We start from the raw sequence: 17,797 nt of genomic DNA on the forward strand, positions 1-17,797 counted from the left end.
TGTGTGCAAATTCACACATTCGATGGAGGTCACTATTCCAGAAGAACAAAACAATCAACAGCTTACGAAGATTTAATGTACATTTATTCTTACCACGTGGAACATATAGTATAAGATTTCATACTGAATAAATGATATTCATTGAGCCAAAAAAGGGAAAGGGAGGAATTTACATGTTGTCTTAGCTACATAGTCTGAAATACAAATATGCAGAATCCATGACTGAAGAAAAATTGTCAAATGTGTACTTCATCTAGTTTATTTTTGTTGTACCAGGAGATAACAAGTTTTAGCCGTGTCTGCCATACTACGGAGCTGTGGAGAGACCGGAGGTGTGGGTCTAATCGGTGGGGACTGGAGATCACAGACCACACTCACATGTCAGCCTCAATCCCTCACCAATAACAAGTGTGAGAATAGTGACACAGACAGAGACAGACACAGAGAAAGGAAGTGTAATGTACAACATTATATATACACCACAGCAAAGCTGTATTTGAAGTTGAAAACCAGTCCTAAGAGGTGATTTCTTTTCATAAGGGTATTCATACAATCAAGGGATAAGAGGAGGTAAGGGTGTTGTAGGTTCTTGATACTTTGGGGAAGAAAGCCATTTTCTGTTTAACACCAAACTAAAAATGACCTCAAAAACTCTAGAAGAGCTGCATCTTCTGCTTCTTTGTGAAACGTGTGATACAGAATGCTTACACTCAAGAGCAGTACGGTACAGAAAATGTCCTACAATCTACTGCACACTGCACAGGCCTCCCCGGTGAAGGTGTCTATTGACAGCACTTAGTCTACTGTCGGGCTGACTGGTGAAAATCCAACTACAGCAACTATAACCAGTAGGCCACTTGTCAGTCTGTTTCACCTCTGAAAGTCAACCAGTTACAGACTCATTGTGCCCTCGAGGGGAGAGCTAGGGCACGCTGTGTCTCCCAAACTCACTGTAAACGAGACAGCAACTTTGGTTACAGTTTTTGTTTTTCAGCTATTTATTTATTTATTCATCTTTATTAAAAAGTACTTTTCCCCCCAAGTGCAGAACAGTCTCCCAACCGCTGTGCTCTGCTCCATGTCATCCAGTTGGCATTCCTGTTGCAAGTAGTGTCACTTTGTGGGCATCTCTCCGGTTTTGTAATCCCACACAGCTCTGTGATAGCCCTCCTCGAGCAAGGACGGCCTGCGGAGGGCTCAGAGAATGGAGTCTGAAGGATTTCATAAATTAAAGACAGTCACTTGAACTTTCCTTGCCCTGTTAACACACACAAGCCAGGTTTCCAGGGAAGAGGGGATTGGGGATAAAACCCCCCAAAATGTGGAGCCAAGGCTCCCTACAGCTGTCATGACTGGCCCACCAAAAAGAGTACATCACAGATAACATGAGAAACCAGTGAGTTCATAAGGGGAGACACTGAAAGGTCGAGGAGTCGGGACTCTTGTAGTGTGAACTCTGAGTGGTTATCCTCCACCTTGGCTAAGGCGTGCAGCGCCCGGGCAGCCCGCCGCATCATGTCTGGACTTGTGGGCTCGAAGTGCATTCCCTGTAGGTGTAGCAGAGAGCTCTGGCTCTGCTGGAGCTGCGTGGCGGCCAGACTGTCCTCCAAGAAGCCCAGCAAGTTCCCCACGCTGCCTTTCTGCACCGCGATTGCTCGAGCTGCGACGGTATCACCCTGGGCTAGGTTGGCCAGTAGGACCACGGCCATCTCCCTGCAGACGGCAACCTTCCTGTCTCCGATTAGCCGCACCAGGTTCCCGTATAGCTTCTCCAACCGACTGAATGGCGGAGTGGCCAGGATGAGGTCCACATTGTTGTCTTGGATGCTTAGTTTGCTAAGTGTTTCCAGCACCAGTCTCTGAGGTGACAAAGCACTGTGGGGGCCCAGGGAGGGGAAGGGGTCCTGGGCCTCTGCCGATGGGCAAACAGCCCAGTGGAGAAGACCATCCAACAGAGGCAGGCAGATGCTCTCGGGGTAGATTGAGAGGTCTAGTTGGCCTGAGATGTTTGCCAAAGTGACCAGTGTGTTCTCCCTCAGGAGCTCCAAGCAGTCCCACCACCATTCATCCCTTTGGCCCATGCCCTCTTCTGAATCCTCATCTTTCTCGTAGGTGAGCGGTGCTTGTTTGCGCTCAGGGTGCCTGTGATGGAGCAGGATCAGGCGGCCCAGCAGCAGCAGCAGCCCAGGATGTTTGGACATCTCGTGGTCGTTGCCTGGCACAAAGGACAGGCTCCGGACAATGTTGGAGATACAAATGCAGCGGCGGGCTAAAGAGTCCTGCCAGTTAGCCAGTGCGATGAGCGGCCCCTCGTCTTTACTGTGAGGCTCATCTTCCAGGATGATGCCAGTCTGCTTTGCCCTCGGGGTGAAGAGAATGTCAAGGGAAGGAATGGGTCGATTATTCTCCTGGTGATCAACTTTCTCCACTGTTTTTGTCTCAGAATCGTTTTTCCTCTCCTCCTCATTGTCCAGAGAGGGGCTGGTCTTCTCTGCCTCCGCAGCTTTCTCAGAGGAAGAAGTCTCTTTTGACCTTTCTTCTTCCTCCTGATTCTTCCTTTCCTCTTCATCAGTTAGCAAACTATTTTCCAGGTGCACTTCTGGGACGCGTTGCTTCAGCAACTTTGAGGGCACACATATTCGTTGTCGTGGTTCCAAGAAGTCTTTGCGTGGCTCAAAGTGAGTCTGGATGTGCTCTGTTGAGTCTCCCCCGCCAGCACTCCAATGAATTAACCCGCTGTCAAACTCTTGCATTTTGCCGTGATTATTATTAGCTGGATATGGGTCCTTCTTTCGTATCACCTTTAGAGGGAACTTGTCAAACTTGCTGGCCTGTTGGGGTCTTTCATGGGCAGCTAAGGACTGCGATGAGCCCGTCTGGTCAGAGGAGGAACCCTTGTTCTTCCTGTCCTCATCTTCTGTCTTCTCCCCTTGAGCCTGAGACTCAGAGCACTGCTCTTCCTCTTCTTTCACACGCACTGGAGCCTCTGTTTCTTGTTCTTCCTCTTCATCTTCGTCCTCGTCTCCGTCCTCTTGTTCCATATCCTCAGCTTGAAGCTCCTCTCCTTCTTTGTCCCAGTCTTGTTTCAAGGCATCAGGATCAAGTAGTGTCCTCTGGCCAGGGTCTCCCACCTCGTACTCCCGCAGAATGCCAAAGACTTCGATGAGGCAGCGTCTGAAATACTCAACCACCAACTCCAGTAGGCCGGGTAACTGAAGAAAGAACATTAGACAAACGTTAGACATGATCGCTAAGGATACTGTGCATAGTGATTGTTATAAACAGTCATTAAGTCTCACCGTATTGAGCTCAAAGGTGGAAATACTGTTGTCATCATACAGGAGGATGTTGATGGTGTCTAAGGCCCATGTACTTTCAGCCAACAAACCAGACTTTAGAGACATCATGACTCTCCAGGCCTCCGGGGTTCCTAAGGATTCAAGACAAAAAAGCAACTTAGAACCACATAGTTATAGCAGTGCTGTCAATCATAAAAAGGTTTAATGTTTAAATATACTATATTATTAAATTTTAGGCATACCAATATCTTTTACGGTGAGTCTTCGCCGTGGTTTCAGGATAGGATGGGAGGCTTCTATAGAGCCCGGGGGAAAAGGCATGTCTCGCCTTATTAGGGGCGACTGCACCGGAGGGGGCACTATGTGAGACGCAGGCACTGGAGGGCCGGCCTTCTGCATCTTCATGACTCCGTGCATGTAGGGAGATTTACTCGGTGATGTCCTGCTATCCATGGGGCGGGGCATGGAGGCGGGGCTGGACACCTGTGGAATGTGGTTCTGCACCCCCTGAAGGGACTGGTAGGTGGACTGTACCGGGCGAGGCATTGGCTGGCCGGGCCCGGCTGGACCATAAGAAGGCTGCCGAGGGCCCATCTGACTCCCCCACTGGCCATCGTGATTCATGCGCTGCTCTGACGACATCATCTCCTCCGAGCGGTTCATGCCAGGGTAACCGGGTCCCTGGGGTGGGCCGCCCTGCCGACCGGGGTAGTTCTGATAGTTCATGTCTCGCGGCCCCTGCCACATACCTCCCTGAGGACCCTCGGGACCTGGCTGCATCATCTGAGGGGGCATGTTGGGCTGAGCGTTGGGCCCCGTCGAACCCGGCATACGTTCACGGCCAAATGGGAATGGGAACTGATTGCCTGGGCCAGGTGGACGCCGATCAGGGCCGGGGTAGGGCCCGCTGCCGCTGTACTGATTGTACGACTCTTGCTGTCCTGAAGAGGGTGCAGGGGCCCCTCCTGGCTGCTGCTGCTGTTGCGGAGGTTGTTGTCCGCCATGGAAGGGCCCACTGTACTCCGCCTCATGACGTTTTGATGGAGGATAACCCCCTTCCACAGGACGCTTGTAACCCTACGCATCAAAAAGGTACAGAGAGACAATTGATTTCACAGCATAACAGTAGAACAAAACTAAATCCACTTTATAGTGTCATACTAGGCAAAGAGAAAAATATATACTAAGTCAATACAGTGTATTGAGCATCATGTGAGAGAGTGTAGTGCAGATGAATCATTGACCTGTTGTTGTGGGTACATTCCAGGCGGCTGATTTTGGTAGGAGCCTCCAGGGGGCGTTCCCTGTCCAGGATACTGATTACCATAGGAATCATGCCTGCAAACATAATGCCTCGTCAGTGTGATCATGAACATAATATGCATTTCTATGTCACAAGCTCACATTTACAGTCAACATTATGTCTTATAGTGTTTTGTGAGCAAAACATATCAAGAGTTTGTATTTATTTAAAGCTTTACACACTCATTATTCTTAATTTGTTTTTATACCCGTCTCAGTTGAATCAATAGGATTTTTTTGTATACATCTATAATACTGTTTAAATATTATGCTAAATAGAAAACTAAACTATTTGTGTTAATTGTACTGGTATAATACAGGCCTAGAGTAATTTTATAAAATGGGATTCACATTTCATTCAAATGTGACTGTGCTGCCTTTACCACACCCACATACAATAAACCCAAACCAAAAAAAACGTTGTGATCAATTGAGATGTAGAATTAAAATGTTACCCATAAGGTAAAGCATTTCATTTATAATGCTTATTAATGTAGAAATGTTTAAGATGGTACACTTTGTAAAAATGCAAATATGTTTTTTATGAAGTTTGAACAGTTTCCATTGACGGGGGCTATGTGTACTGACCGTGGCTGCTGTGGTGGGAAGCGATTTGGCGAATACATCCCTGCGTCGGCATTGGCAGGCATCATAGGGTTTGGCTGAGGAGCCCCGGATCCCATGTTGCCCTCTGGGCCCATTCCCGGCTCCGATCTGGATAACCAGAACAATACACATGGTACATTTAAATCTTTACAGAGAAACAAATATTTATAAAAAATGGTTCTGATCACACTACAACATGAATACTTTGGTGTCAAATGAATATCGGTTACTAGCTAGATATCAGATGCTACCAGTCCAAATGGGTACAACTGGGCTATCAGTCATTTTGCAACAAATTATTGATGTGGAATTATTTTTCAGAGTAGCACATTTTTCTAATAGAAACCAATCTGTTCACAAAGAAATTGAGTAAATAGATATCATTTCACAACCGATATAAAGTAAAGTGCACTGGAAATATAAGCATGGACGTGTGCCACATTCCAAACTCAATTTATATTTAAAAAAGTAAAACTTCTTTCAGATCTGTTGACTAAATTTTGAGTGTTTTTTGGTAAATATTTAATAACCAAACCGTGTCAATCCATGGCATTACATCGACTAATGTGTAATAAGCTAGCTGACTCATTGTTCAGCTTTAGAAAAACCTTTCATGACCTGCATAAGAACTTTTAGGTGTGACTAATCATAAAAATAGCTGCTGGTTATAATCAGTGTTCAACAACCTTGAAAATTCCATCTTCCTATCACTGATTTGTACCTCCTGTCGTAGCCTGGTCCATAGGGATACTGCTGTCTGGGCCCCATGGGCATCGTGCCTATGGCCCCAGGCGGTCCTCTGTTGAATGGAGGCTGATGTTGCTGCTGCTGTGGTTGTGGCGGTTGCTGCTGCTGATGGTCACCCACCCCGCTGTTAGGGCCTGGGTTAGCTGGTAGGAAGTGTTCCCCGACTGGAAATGCATTCAAAATAATTTGCATTAATAATAGACTAACTCAACAGGTAATATAGATAGTTCTTTAGTTTCTAGGACAACATGATTTAATCAGTGTGCCCACCTTTGCGCATGTTACCAAAGGGGTCCTTGTTGGGTTCGAAGGAGCCCATGCGCCCCTGAACGTCCGCCGGGTTCATGCCGGACTGATAGGCAGAGTTGGGCGTCAGGTTTTTCCTGGGGAAAGCAGGGTCGCTTCCTTCAGAGAAGGGGTCCTGCAGGTTAACGCTGCTCCTAGTAAGAAGCAGGGGTGAGAAGAAGGGGAAATAAGGAGATGGGTGGGAGAGAGGGAGGAAGAGGCAGAAAGAAATTAGTTTCTCTTATCAAAATGTCTTAATCTAGGACAAAATGGTAAAGTCAGGGGTGTTAAACAACAGTCACCTGGACCCGGGTGTCATTGGGGGCATCTGGGTGTGAGGAGTGGAGGCTGGGGTGGGAGGTTTAAGGTCCCCCCCCTCAGCCATGGAGCTGCTGGTGGACTGGGGTGTCTGTGGACCCTGCAGAGAGCCTGACCCAGCTGTGGAGCAGAGGGACGCTTCAGTTCGGAATAAAGACAGGAGCAGACAGACATGGTACATGACTTTAATTACACTCAAAAAACACAGGTTATGTTTGTAGGTAAGTGCATTCATTTAAACTGCACTTAAACATGTATTTGATTGGAATTGAGTGCAGCTCTAACCTGGAGAGGGTGGCTGGACCTTAGCAGCTTGGTTCTTTTTGTTGTCTGTCACAATCTCAGGAGGAGGGTCCTCGCCTCGCTCAATTTTGCACTCAAAGGCGTACAGACACTGGACGTACTGTTTCTTCAAAGAACTGGCAGCACTGCTGGATGTACCCACATTCAGGGATGTGGCCAGATCGCGCCATTTCTTATTCTTACTCACCTGGGAGATGCATAAACACATAATACTTAGAATAGGGGGACAAGCAATACATGTAGTCTTGAATTCATTGTAATTTATAAATGCAGTATTAACCTGTGCCATGCTTCCGATCTCTTTGACTGACATATACAGTCGGAAGAGATCAAGGGGTTTGCGGCCCACAGCGGGCAGGTTGGTCATCGGCATGGCTTTTTCTTCCACAAAAGCCAAATATCGGTCCACCCAGATCTTTCTCTCCGGCTCCGGTCCTAACTCATACAGACGGGTTATCTTCTCATTGGTAGTGGTCGAAGAGTTGGACTTCTACATTTAAAAAAGGAGAAAATAACAGAATTGTAGACATTTATGGGTTTAAGACGTTCTAAAGTTTTCTAATATAATGCCGTCACAACATGTGGTCGACAGGTTACCTTGGATTTGGGCTCCGGCTTGGGTGTTGCACCCCCATCTACTTTATTATTCATCTTATTGTTCATTTCTGGACTGGGGGCCATACCTTGACACAATAGTAGGGATTGGAATTAGCTTTTTAAATGCCACATTAAAAACAAGTGAACAAAGCTAGGGCTGGTCATCTCTGTACAACTTACCACTTGAGTTATTGGCCATGTTCGGCCCCATGGGATAAGGTGATCCACCTTGAGGGTTCATCATTCCAGGCATGTTGTTCATAGGAGGGCCATAGGGTGGGCCGGAGCCCATCATTCCTGGAGACATGTTGGCGTATCCAGGCATCCTGGCCAGAGGAAAAATAAATCTAGTTTTCATAAAAGTGACAAAGTATGGAACAGGCATCTCATAAAGTCAATCAGAGGTCTAGTGTGAGGTGAAGAGTCTCCATGGTAAACCTACCTGTTGTGCATGGAGTTGGTGGCAGGATGCTGCATGGCAGAGGGGTCCTGGGGCTTTCTGTTCATGCCTGGAGGAGGGCACATGCCTGAGCCTACCTGGGGGGGCATGTTGCCCATGTTAGGACCCATGTTAGGACCCATGTTGGGACCCATGTTGGGACCCATGTTGGGGGCCATGTTGGGTGCCATGTTGGGTGCCATGTTGGGGGCCATGTTGGGGGCCATGTTTGGACCCATGTTTGGACCCATGTTTGGACCCATGTTTGGGCCATAGGGACGTGGCCCCATTTGATGAGGAGGCATCCTTCCGGGGGGCATGCCGGCATACGGCGGTCCCCCACCCTGTCCTGCCATGGCATTCATTGGGCCCATGCCCGGACCAGTGTAGTTTGCGTTGGGCATGTTTCCATAGCCAGGTTGCCGTGGATAACCTAAGGATGTCATTTTAGAAAAAGATTATCAGGGAGAGAAATCACTTGGCTGTGGCTGTATACTGGTCTTGAAAAAACACGGCAACAGTTAGAAATTATTTGTGTTCACTTTAAATGTGGATATTCGGAGCAACAAGAGTATTTTACTCAAGAGCTATGTGATGCAGACTTTTTTCCTACAGTGTGCTAGCAGAGAGAGCTATGCACCCTGAGCAACAAGCCTTCGTCACAGTCTCAGCTCTACTGACAGGAGGCTCTGCTACGTCAGCTGACTCTCTGCTTCACAGCTATAAATAGCTGCAACAGAGTCAGAGGGAGGGACCATGGTATTCATATGAGGCAGGGGAGATATATTCCATAGGTTTTCCTAATGGAAACTAAACACTAGAGAACCTCAGAAATATAAGTAAATTAAGTGGAAAGCTTTTTGCAACATAATCGTTTAAAAAAATCCTCCTCTAAAGCCCATTATATAATTAATCTTTCCAAATCATCAGAGCATAATTTATAGTAAATAAATCTCTCTTCAAGTAAAACATAATGAAGATAATGTAATAGTACACACCTTGTGGGCCATATTGTCCCCCCTGCTGTCCATAACCACCCATGGAGTTGTTCTGCTGATATGGGCCTATCCCAGGATGCATCTGTCCCCCTGAGGACTGTCGCGGGGACAGTGCAGAGGCTGACTGGGGGGAGCCATAAGGGGGCATCTGAGGGTTTCTCTGCATAAACCCTGAAAGAGGGATGGAGATGGAGAAGGCGCTTAGAATCAGTTTCTGCGTCGAACACTGTTGACGTGTAAATCTCTAAGTACACTTTGCGTTTTGACTGCAGCATACCTCTGTCCTGCGCCATGGGAGACTGGCTCATTGCAGGATGTAGACTCCCATCTGAATGCACACTCGATGGCCTGGGAGGCATCTGGGTCCCTAAAAATAATAATATAATGAGTTAATTTAGTGACAGTTGAAAGTGGGTACAAGTATTGACTTTCAAGGTACTGTGCTTGTCAGTTACCAAATGTTGAGTAGGAAGTTAAGTAGTATGTCCCTATGTAAAAGTTGTATCTATACTAAAAATGTCGTTGAAAAACGTTCTAATGGGTATCGATTATAAATGGAGAAATTCAGTAACCCTAGAAAGAAACCTAGGGCCAGTGATTCAAACAGGATTGGTAAGCATTTACTGCTGGACCCATTGGGTGAGTAAGTAAGAATGCATATATTTTTTAGAAAGCATTATGGCTTCAATAAAGTGAATAGAAGAGAATAGTATTATTAGAGTACGGTACCGTGTAATTCTAAGTTAAAGACATTTCAGAGGGAAGCACTGAAATGATTCAAGCACATTTCAGAGGGAAGCACTTGAATAAAAAAGTATATATAATAATAGTTTTTATATTAAGTGTTATCCATTAAATGTTTAGAGAATATTTGTCATGTATTGCAATGAAAATTATTCAGAATTTCAGAACTTTCTAATGATCATATGCCTAATTTCAGTGTGTGAGGGATCAGCCCACCTGGCATGTTGGCGGGTGACAGCGGTCCTGTGCGGGGCGTGCTGGCACCGGCAGGGGAGCCAGCTGGTGAAGGTGAAGGCCCTCGGATGCCTGGCAGGTGGGGAGACGTATGAGGAGAGAAGGGCGACTGAGCCTGGTTACTCTGCTCGCCCTGGCTGCTCGACACACCTGACGTGCTCACACCGGGGCTCAGGGCGCTCTCTGCACCTGTAGGCAGGTCATCGATGGACCCCGACAGGTCCTGAAAACACAAACAGGAAGGGCAGAAGAAGGGTCACAAACATGAAATACTCTAAAGAGTTCGAAAAAAAAGAAAACTGTTATGTTTGTTTAATACTCCGGCTGTAGTATCAGCAGGTTGCAATTCCTGCTCTGTTGTTTATATACCAGTGACACACATACAGATACTACACACGCACACAAAGGCCCAGAGGCCTTTGTCCTTATTTATCTTTTTCAAAGAAAAAAATGAGTGTGCATTAGGGCCAGGGGTTGTCATGGTTACTAAGGCTTGTAGGATGCCAGCTGAGTCAGCATGTAGCAGCAGCCTTGCCATGTGATTTGAATACACAAACAAACTGTCTTGTGTTCATCTGATATGGACTCATTTACACAGCACCTTTTACACAGATGTTTCTCAAAATCTGCTCTCGCACAAAGTCTAAAATCATTAAGGGGCGGAAGCAGCCACAACACAAACGGAAAGCAAAATGAAAGCTTAAAAAAATTAATAGCTGACATTTAAAAGGGGGAATTTAAGTGATGGGCCTCGTATTGTCATATATTCGATATATTGACAGATTAATATGTCCAGTGGAATTTAAACAAGGACACAAATAGAAACTTGCCCTCTCCTCGGGGTGAAAGACAAATAAAATGTGAAAGGCTTTCTATGTTCCAGCAGAGACTTAAGAAGAAACTGACCGGAAGGCTGGAGGGGCGGCCTTGACTGTCCTCTGGGCCAGATTTAGGCTGAGTGGATGGAGGGGCGTTGGACTGAAATGAGTCCTGCGATACCTCCTAAAAGACACCAGAACACATGCTTAAGTATACTGCCAGAGTTACAGGACAGCATGCATGTGATCACAGTATTTAATTAAGTATGATAGCTATGTTGCCTGACTGGGGGTAGTACCTGCTGTGGTGGAGGAGGAAACCGCTGATAAGGTGACTGTTGTGCTTGCTGCTGCTGCTGCTGCTGCTGTTGTTGTTGTTGTTGCTGCTGCTGCTGTTGTTGTTGTTGTTGCTGCTGCTGCTGCTGCTGCTGTTGTTGTTGTTGTTGTTGTTGTTGCTGCTGCTGCTGCTGCTGCTGTTGTTGTTGTTGTTGTTGCTGCTGCTGCTGCTGCTGCTGCTGCTGCTGTTGTTGTTGTTGTTGCTGCTGCTGCTGCTGCTGCTGCTGCTGCTGCTGCTGCTGCTGAGGGTTCTGCGAGTACGCTGCAGGCTGGCCCTGTGGGTGTTGGCTGTGTCCTGGTGGCTGCTGTGGAGGCTGAGGCTGGGGCTGGGTCTGGGTCTGGGGCTGGGTCTGGGGCTGGGTCTGGGTCTGGGGCTGGGTCTGGGGCTGGGGCTGGGTCTGGGGCTGTGGCTGCGGCTGCGGCTGCTGCGAGGGGGGCTGCTGAGGCCCCTGTGTGGACCCTGGGTAGTTGGACTGGCCCTGTGATCCTGGGGGTTCCTGGGAACTTGGCTGCTGCGGGGCCTGACTGGGAGGACCCTGCTGCTGGGCGTAGAGAGACTGGCCAGATTGTGGGGCTGAGGATTGGGAATAAGGTGGCTGAGACTGTGTAGGCCCTTGGGACGGGCCTGGCAGCGGCCCCTGGGATTGTGGGGGCTGCTGATAAGGTTGTCCTCCCTGGGTGTGTGAAGCAGAAGTCGGTGCAGGGTGGGTTTGCCCTGGGTAAGGCGCCTGGCCCCCCGGTTGTCCTGGTGGGGTCTGGGAGTAAGGAGTCTGCTGCTGGCTCGGGTGAGGAGCCTGGCCGGGCTGGTTGTAATACGGAGCCTGGCCCTGAGAGCCATAGCCTCCTGGTCCCTGCTGTCCATAAGATCCCATCTACACAGAATAAACATATACATAAGACTTCAAACACAACTGAAACGCTGATGCAGATAAAATGTGTCACTTAGGACCAGAGTTCCCGTTAGCCGGTAATTACCGGACTATGACCGGTAAAATATGCTGAAGACCGGCAAATCTAAATATCTCCGGTCAAAATGTCCGGTCAAAAATAATTTCCCCTTAGCGCAATACCGCATCAGTTGTGCCACTTATGACAGACAAAAGATTATGTGACAGACAAGAATAGTCAATTCTAATGTCTAACACTTAATGTGGAGAAAGAGATGTCCTGTATGGGTTGATTGTGAGTTGATCTGTTGGTAATGCCTCGGGGTTCCGGTGGGCATGTAAACAAATCACAAATGCATAATGCTGCGCTATACTTTGTGGCCTCACCCGGTTGCATAGCGACGCTTATTGTTTAGGTGTCTTTTAATAAGCAGGTAGTCATATCATTAGCTAGAACTAGCTAGATCTGATCGATATGGACATAAACGCGAGTAAAGTCTAATCTGACGGGAGAGAGAGAGAGATCAGCTGCTGCTGACGAGTCGACACGCAGCTCTGCATGATCACCTGCAGCGGTGAGCGGAACAAAACACACACTTCAGGTTAGAATATCACACGTAGCTATTTTAATTACCTCTCAAACTACCTAAACTAGTTATAGATATGTTTAGGTTTACTGTTGGGTCACTCATTACTGGATCCGCGAGCTGCATGATACTGACGGGCTGTCAGGAGAGAGAGAGAGCGCTCCGTTTATTATTCCCGTGTTATTATAAGTTACTGTACACTTTTGAATAGTTAATCTACTATAATTAGTTTGTTTAATATCTAATCATATCAATTTGTTTTAAAGCTCAATAAATAACAAAGACGACCTTTGACAGGCACTTTTCTAATTTTGTCCGGAAGATTTAAACTTTAACGGACATTTTGACCGGCAAAAAAATATTCTAACGGGAACTCTGCTTCGGACTCAATTCTGAATAAGATAAGATGTGTTTAATACCTGAGGACCATACGGCACACTACCCATGGCTCCAGGTGAACGTCCTTGCATTCCCACTGGAAATCTTTGAGGACCTGGAGGGCCATAACCCTGACCAGGGTAACCTGGCCCCTGTTGTGGACCTGTGGGAGGCCCTTGCTGTGACTGCTGACTGTATGGACTGCCTGCTCCATATGGTTGACCTCTCATTTTCCCCATTGGGTCAATAGGACCAGGTGGCTAGAGATGGAAAAAACACAAGAAAAAGACATTAAGTCAACAACAAAACCGCATAGGAGAAATTGATGACAGCAAGAGATACCACTTACATGCAGCTCTCTTTATTCTTATACTTAATTAGGCAATTAAAGTGTCTCCATAAACTACTTGGCTGCATTATGTAACTTTGATCAACTTAAAGTGTTAAAACAAACTTCAATGAATGAGGAAATTGTGCCTTTTTTACCTTATTTCCCACGGTCATTACCCTGATTTTTTTCACCTCACTTTGCAATAGTTTCGGAAGTCAACAGAGCTATATATATATATCTACTTTCGAATGGAGGGCAGTCTGCCCAATCTTAAACATATCCCAGCTGTGCTTCTGTTTTGAGCCTGGTCCAAGTAGCTTTTTTTCCCCTAGAGAAGGCAGTTTGGCTCTGGATGAATGACACCAGAAATGAGCGAAGTACTTTCAAAACAGCAGGAGAGAGTGAAAAATGCTCAAGAGCCTACTCCGTTTATAAGCCCACGGTAAGCAGAAACTTTCATGCTCAGGTGAAAACTACCTTCTAATAAATCATCAATGTCGTTGAGATAGTCACTATGCTAGCGCCCTGCGGTGAATATGCATTATTACCTCACCTCCATCAAAATCATTTAGCACCCAGAAGGTCAGGAATTTTAAGATAATTTCAACACATGAAAATCTTCTTGAAAACTGAAAGTATCCCCTTACATGAAGTGAATTCCCACATGAGCACTTTGCTGAGGAGAGCCTCCTCGGGTTAACAACGGCCCTTTACAAATAGTATGCAAAATGCTTTACATGACATTTTGCAGATCTGAGATAATGAAGTGAAATAAATAAAGAGCAGCACATGGCTAATCTGCATAAGACAGAGAGGAAACTCCCTTGGCAAGTGAGAGATGGTGGACTGCCTTTTGATTGGCTTGCGGGGAGGATTGGGGGGAATTCTATGCAGTCACACAGTCAAACTTGTGTGGCATGCCAGACAGAGCAGCGACACACTCGCACAAATCCTCACAGGCAGTGGTCAAATGTGCCTATTGCTCCAGTGTAACAAGTTATAATATGAAACAAAGACGTCTATCACTCCATAATTTGTTTACAGAGAGAGTCAAAGATAACAAATAAGATTTTTTTTTAAAACAATGATGATGAAAGAATAGAGCAGGAGATGTTGTAAACATGAAACGACTGTAATTATGCCATAATGTGTAATTTTTGTCTAGTTTTGATACAAACAACACTGTAGTCTGCAACTTGTATACATTAATGCAGAGTGTAGTTCACAAACATGTTCCTTTTTAGGGAATCAAGCTACAGGGTATGTGATAGTGTATGTGATAGGACTGGTTCTCATGCTGCCTTGGTGTCCGAACAAAGAGGGTTTTTTGTCTCATTTGGGGAAATATTTGCCAAAAGATCAAATTTAAAAGCACACGTTATTCATGGCCCAGTTTACTCCAACAATGTCTGATTTGTTGAAAGTGAAACGGGAGCAGTTCTGAGGAGTGAAAAAGCAATCCTTCTGTGATGAATTAATGGTGAACTTATCAGCAACTGTTGCCCTGCATCACATGTAATTAGTAATGGCCATGAGCAGCGGATGAGGAGCCAATCAGATTACAGCTAGCATGTCAACCAAAGACCAACTATCTCCTGGCTTTGACAGCAGGATTTTACCTCCACAATTCAAATCCCAGTGCAAACTGCAATCTGCAGCCACTCACTCATATGGCTGAGCTGACTGTTTACAGGCAACATGCAATGGGAAGCCAAGCAGCTTTGCTGCACAGGGAAAGTACTTTAATTAATATGTGACCAAAATGTAATAATTACCATCCTTCCCTAATATTTCGACAGGGCATTTAAATTATTTAAATTTAAGCTATATTAGCCATGTAACTAACCGTGTGAGGCTGATTCGGCATGCAACACATTCCTTCCGTGATAGCCACACAATTATAGCTTATCACACAAGAAAACAATATAAACGTGACCGTATACGAAACTATCTAAAACGAATGTGTGAACACGTTATAATGTATACACACGTATACAATAAACCCATTAATACCACAATACGTTGTAAATTCAAGGTAAAACAAGCGTACAGACTCTATGTGAGAAAAAACGAGTCGTTGCTCTTCAGTGAGTATTTTCGCCCCTTTTCAAAGTCGGGCCTTCTTCGCTCGATGAACGTCCTTACATCGTTTCAACAACTTATATCTTCATCAAGCGGCACTCTTGCATTGCTACATACCTTCATCGATATATCAAAAACAACAATTATTTAAACCGTGTGCTGTAAAAGGAAAAAAACACACACGAGAGGCAGCCATTTTAGAGTCTTTGCGAACTAGTAGCAGACAATGGCTGGCCTGCTACGTTGTAGCTAGGAGGAGGGAAGGAGACGTGCTAAAGCCCACACCGTGTTCCTGTAATAATGAGACTTTACCTGGCTTCTAGCGAGCGGCTGCCCTGCACTTCCCGGGCTCATAGGCGACGGGTGAAGGCTTCTTTGTTGCCAGGCCGGGTTGCTCCCTCCGTACAGCCCGCTGCTGGCCATGTCTGCTGGTCCCTTAGTAGCTCCCTCCTGGCTGCTGTAGTCGTTAGACGGGTAGTTTGGATAACCCCGCGTAGAGCTGGGGGAGGTCAGGAGCTTGTTGAGTGTCGGTGTCGATGTCGGTTGAGGGTTCCCAATGTTATATCTCTGATTACTGTAAGTTCCAGCCATTGCTGTTGGTGTTGGTGTTGGTGTTGGTCCTCCCGCGGGTGGCTGCTGCTTAACGTTAGCTGGCTGCCCCCCAGCTGTCGGCGCCTGGGTACTGCGAGGGGAGTTCATACCGTACGCTTGGCCCGGATAGGGAGTTCTGTTCGGAAACTGGTTATAATTGTTAAACTGGTGGTTTGAAAAGCCATGCTCGTGTGAATTAGGTTGATACGGCTCCATCATGTTGCTCGACTGAACGACCGGACCCGCAGCAGCTGCCATGCCAGGGCTTTGTTGTCCGCCATGTTGATGAAAAGGGGCCCGACCGTAGTGCTGACTATATCCGTACGAAGGAGGAGGAAACGCGGTGCCGTGATGATGCACCAAACCGGGATGGTTATTTCCCTCCGGTCCGACAGAGTCATTCTGGTTATTATTGTTAGCCCTGGGCGGGTTCCCATTCCCGTTCTTCATCTCAGGTTCCCCTCCTCCCCCTGCATTTCCACCGTCGGCCCCGTCCTGCAGATCCCCCCGGCCCGGCGATCCGCTGCCCAAGCCCGGCTGCTTTTTGTCTGACTGCTTCTCCCCCGGTACCGAATCCTCCTTGGGGTCTCGATCCGGCTTTTTAAGTTCGGAAGGCGGGCTAGTGTTAAGAGTGGCGGCGCTGGCGACCTGAGCGGCCATGATATACCCCCCCACCCCACCTCTCTCTCCCTCTCTCGGCGAGTCAGTCACAATCAAAAGCTAGCATTGAATATAAATAATTGTTTATAACCATTTATCCTTGAGCCGATTCATTCCCACCCTCATACCGGACCGAATCCGGCTGCCATCCCGGTTCCGGTTCCGTAAATGGGTTAAGAATATGATGGACGCTCCATACAATGCGTAAAAAAGCGACAGAAATTGTTGTGGGAGTTGTGTTACTGAGTCCGGGTAGAGGCAGGGAGCAGACCCAACCAACACGAGGCTCCGCTACATACAGCCATTTTACTGAGCCGCACAGATGGCTGCAAGACATGGACTGGATCCGCTCCAATGCGGACTGGACTTTTTTTCTTACCACCACATTGTCTTTTTCCCCCCATAGGTGGAATATCTTCTTCACACGAAGATAGTCTAATGTTCACACAACTTACCAATGTACTGTTGTCAACATATAAGAACTATGTACTCTAAACCAACCGCTCAGTACAACACAATCATATTACTAGTTTATTTCATGAGTGATCAGGGAAAGGGGGGACTAATCCATTTAAGACATATTGTTTATATTATTTTACTTATGTGTGTTTTGCACGTATGTGAATGACACAGTTGCGAGTGTAAAGAGTTGTACAGCACATACTGCAAGATGGTTATTAAATGAAACAGGGAGTCTGGCTTCCACGCACACATACACACAGTACTAATTCATACTTGGGGGGAAAAAAGGGTAGTGATGGTCATATCTATAAATATATTAAAGCTCAGAAATCTGCCTTTGTACATTGTTGTTTATACTTGATTTCCACCAGTGATTCTGAGTGGTATTTAGGCAAGCAAAGGCAACACACACAGGTTTTTCCAGAGTAGAAGGAAGCCTTGCAGCAAACGAGACTACCAATGCACATTCCCTCTTCCTCCCTCCCCTGCCTGCTCTGCTCTCCTCTACCACCCCCTCTCCTCTCTGTCTGTCTCTCACTCCAGCAGAAACACTCCTCTGCTGAGTGTGGGGGGATGGGTGCTCACAGGCTCTCTCTCACCCTACTAACATTGAACTACGCGGTACAGGGAAAGAAAAAAAAACAGACCCTATCTACCAGATAGAGGATGCATGAACAGTTTCAAAGTCTCCCCAACAATTAGAAAAATTGAGCATTTGTCCCCCACCTCTCCTCAGTCAAATGAAGCAGACATTTTTGGCATCCACAAAATGCACAGGGTGTGTGCACAGCAT

The 17,797-nt window shown here is 46.6% G+C and overlaps 1 protein-coding gene across 6 annotated transcripts; it reads right to left on the minus strand.

Annotated features, from left to right (window-relative positions):
• Nucleotides 1-67: 67 nt before the first annotated feature.
• Nucleotides 68-16,838, minus strand: arid1aa (AT rich interactive domain 1Aa (SWI-like)). 6 transcript variants are annotated; one of them, XM_034127278.1, is made up of 20 exons: nucleotides 15,604-16,837; nucleotides 12,920-13,138; nucleotides 10,990-11,898; nucleotides 10,779-10,874; nucleotides 9,855-10,095; nucleotides 9,172-9,261; nucleotides 8,895-9,065; nucleotides 7,900-8,329; nucleotides 7,638-7,783; nucleotides 7,458-7,543; nucleotides 7,141-7,350; nucleotides 6,843-7,047; nucleotides 6,542-6,695; nucleotides 6,225-6,394; nucleotides 5,929-6,118; nucleotides 5,190-5,315; nucleotides 4,544-4,637; nucleotides 3,542-4,376; nucleotides 3,300-3,430; nucleotides 68-3,212 (listed from the first exon to the last, which is right to left on the minus strand). In XM_034127278.1, exons 1-20 carry the CDS (start codon nucleotides 16,540-16,542, stop codon nucleotides 1,347-1,349), a joined length of 7,308 nt encoding a protein of 2,435 aa, XP_033983169.1. In that variant the 5' UTR covers nucleotides 16,543-16,837; the 3' UTR covers nucleotides 68-1,346. The 6 variants fall into 6 exon arrangements, with proteins under 6 accessions (XP_033983169.1, XP_033983172.1, XP_033983171.1 ...); XM_034127281.1 differs by having other exon boundaries at nucleotides 1,347-3,212; nucleotides 6,225-6,388; nucleotides 6,542-6,677; nucleotides 15,604-16,838; XM_034127280.1 differs by having other exon boundaries at nucleotides 1,347-3,212; nucleotides 6,542-6,677; nucleotides 15,604-16,838.
• Between the last annotated feature and the right edge of the window lie 959 nt (nucleotides 16,839-17,797).

The sequence above is a fragment of the Trematomus bernacchii genome, unplaced genomic scaffold (genome assembly GCF_902827165.1).
Source record: "Trematomus bernacchii unplaced genomic scaffold, fTreBer1.1, whole genome shotgun sequence".
NCBI classification, from domain to species: domain Eukaryota; kingdom Metazoa; phylum Chordata; class Actinopteri; order Perciformes; family Nototheniidae; genus Trematomus; species Trematomus bernacchii.

Bases quoted from the DNA above. Each gene is read 5' to 3' on its own strand.
- arid1aa (XM_034127278.1), bottom strand. From the start codon at position 16,542: ATGGCCGCTCAGGTCGCCAGCGCCGCCACTCTTAACACTAGCCCGCCT. The intron at 6,395-6,541 runs GTGACTGTTGTT...GCTTCTTACTAG, and splicing joins CCAATGACACCCGGGTCCAG to GAGCAGCGTTAACCTGCAGG. The intron at 3,213-3,299 runs GTGAGACTTAAT...TTCTTTCTTCAG, and splicing joins CCACCTTTGAGCTCAATACG to TTACCCGGCCTACTGGAGTT.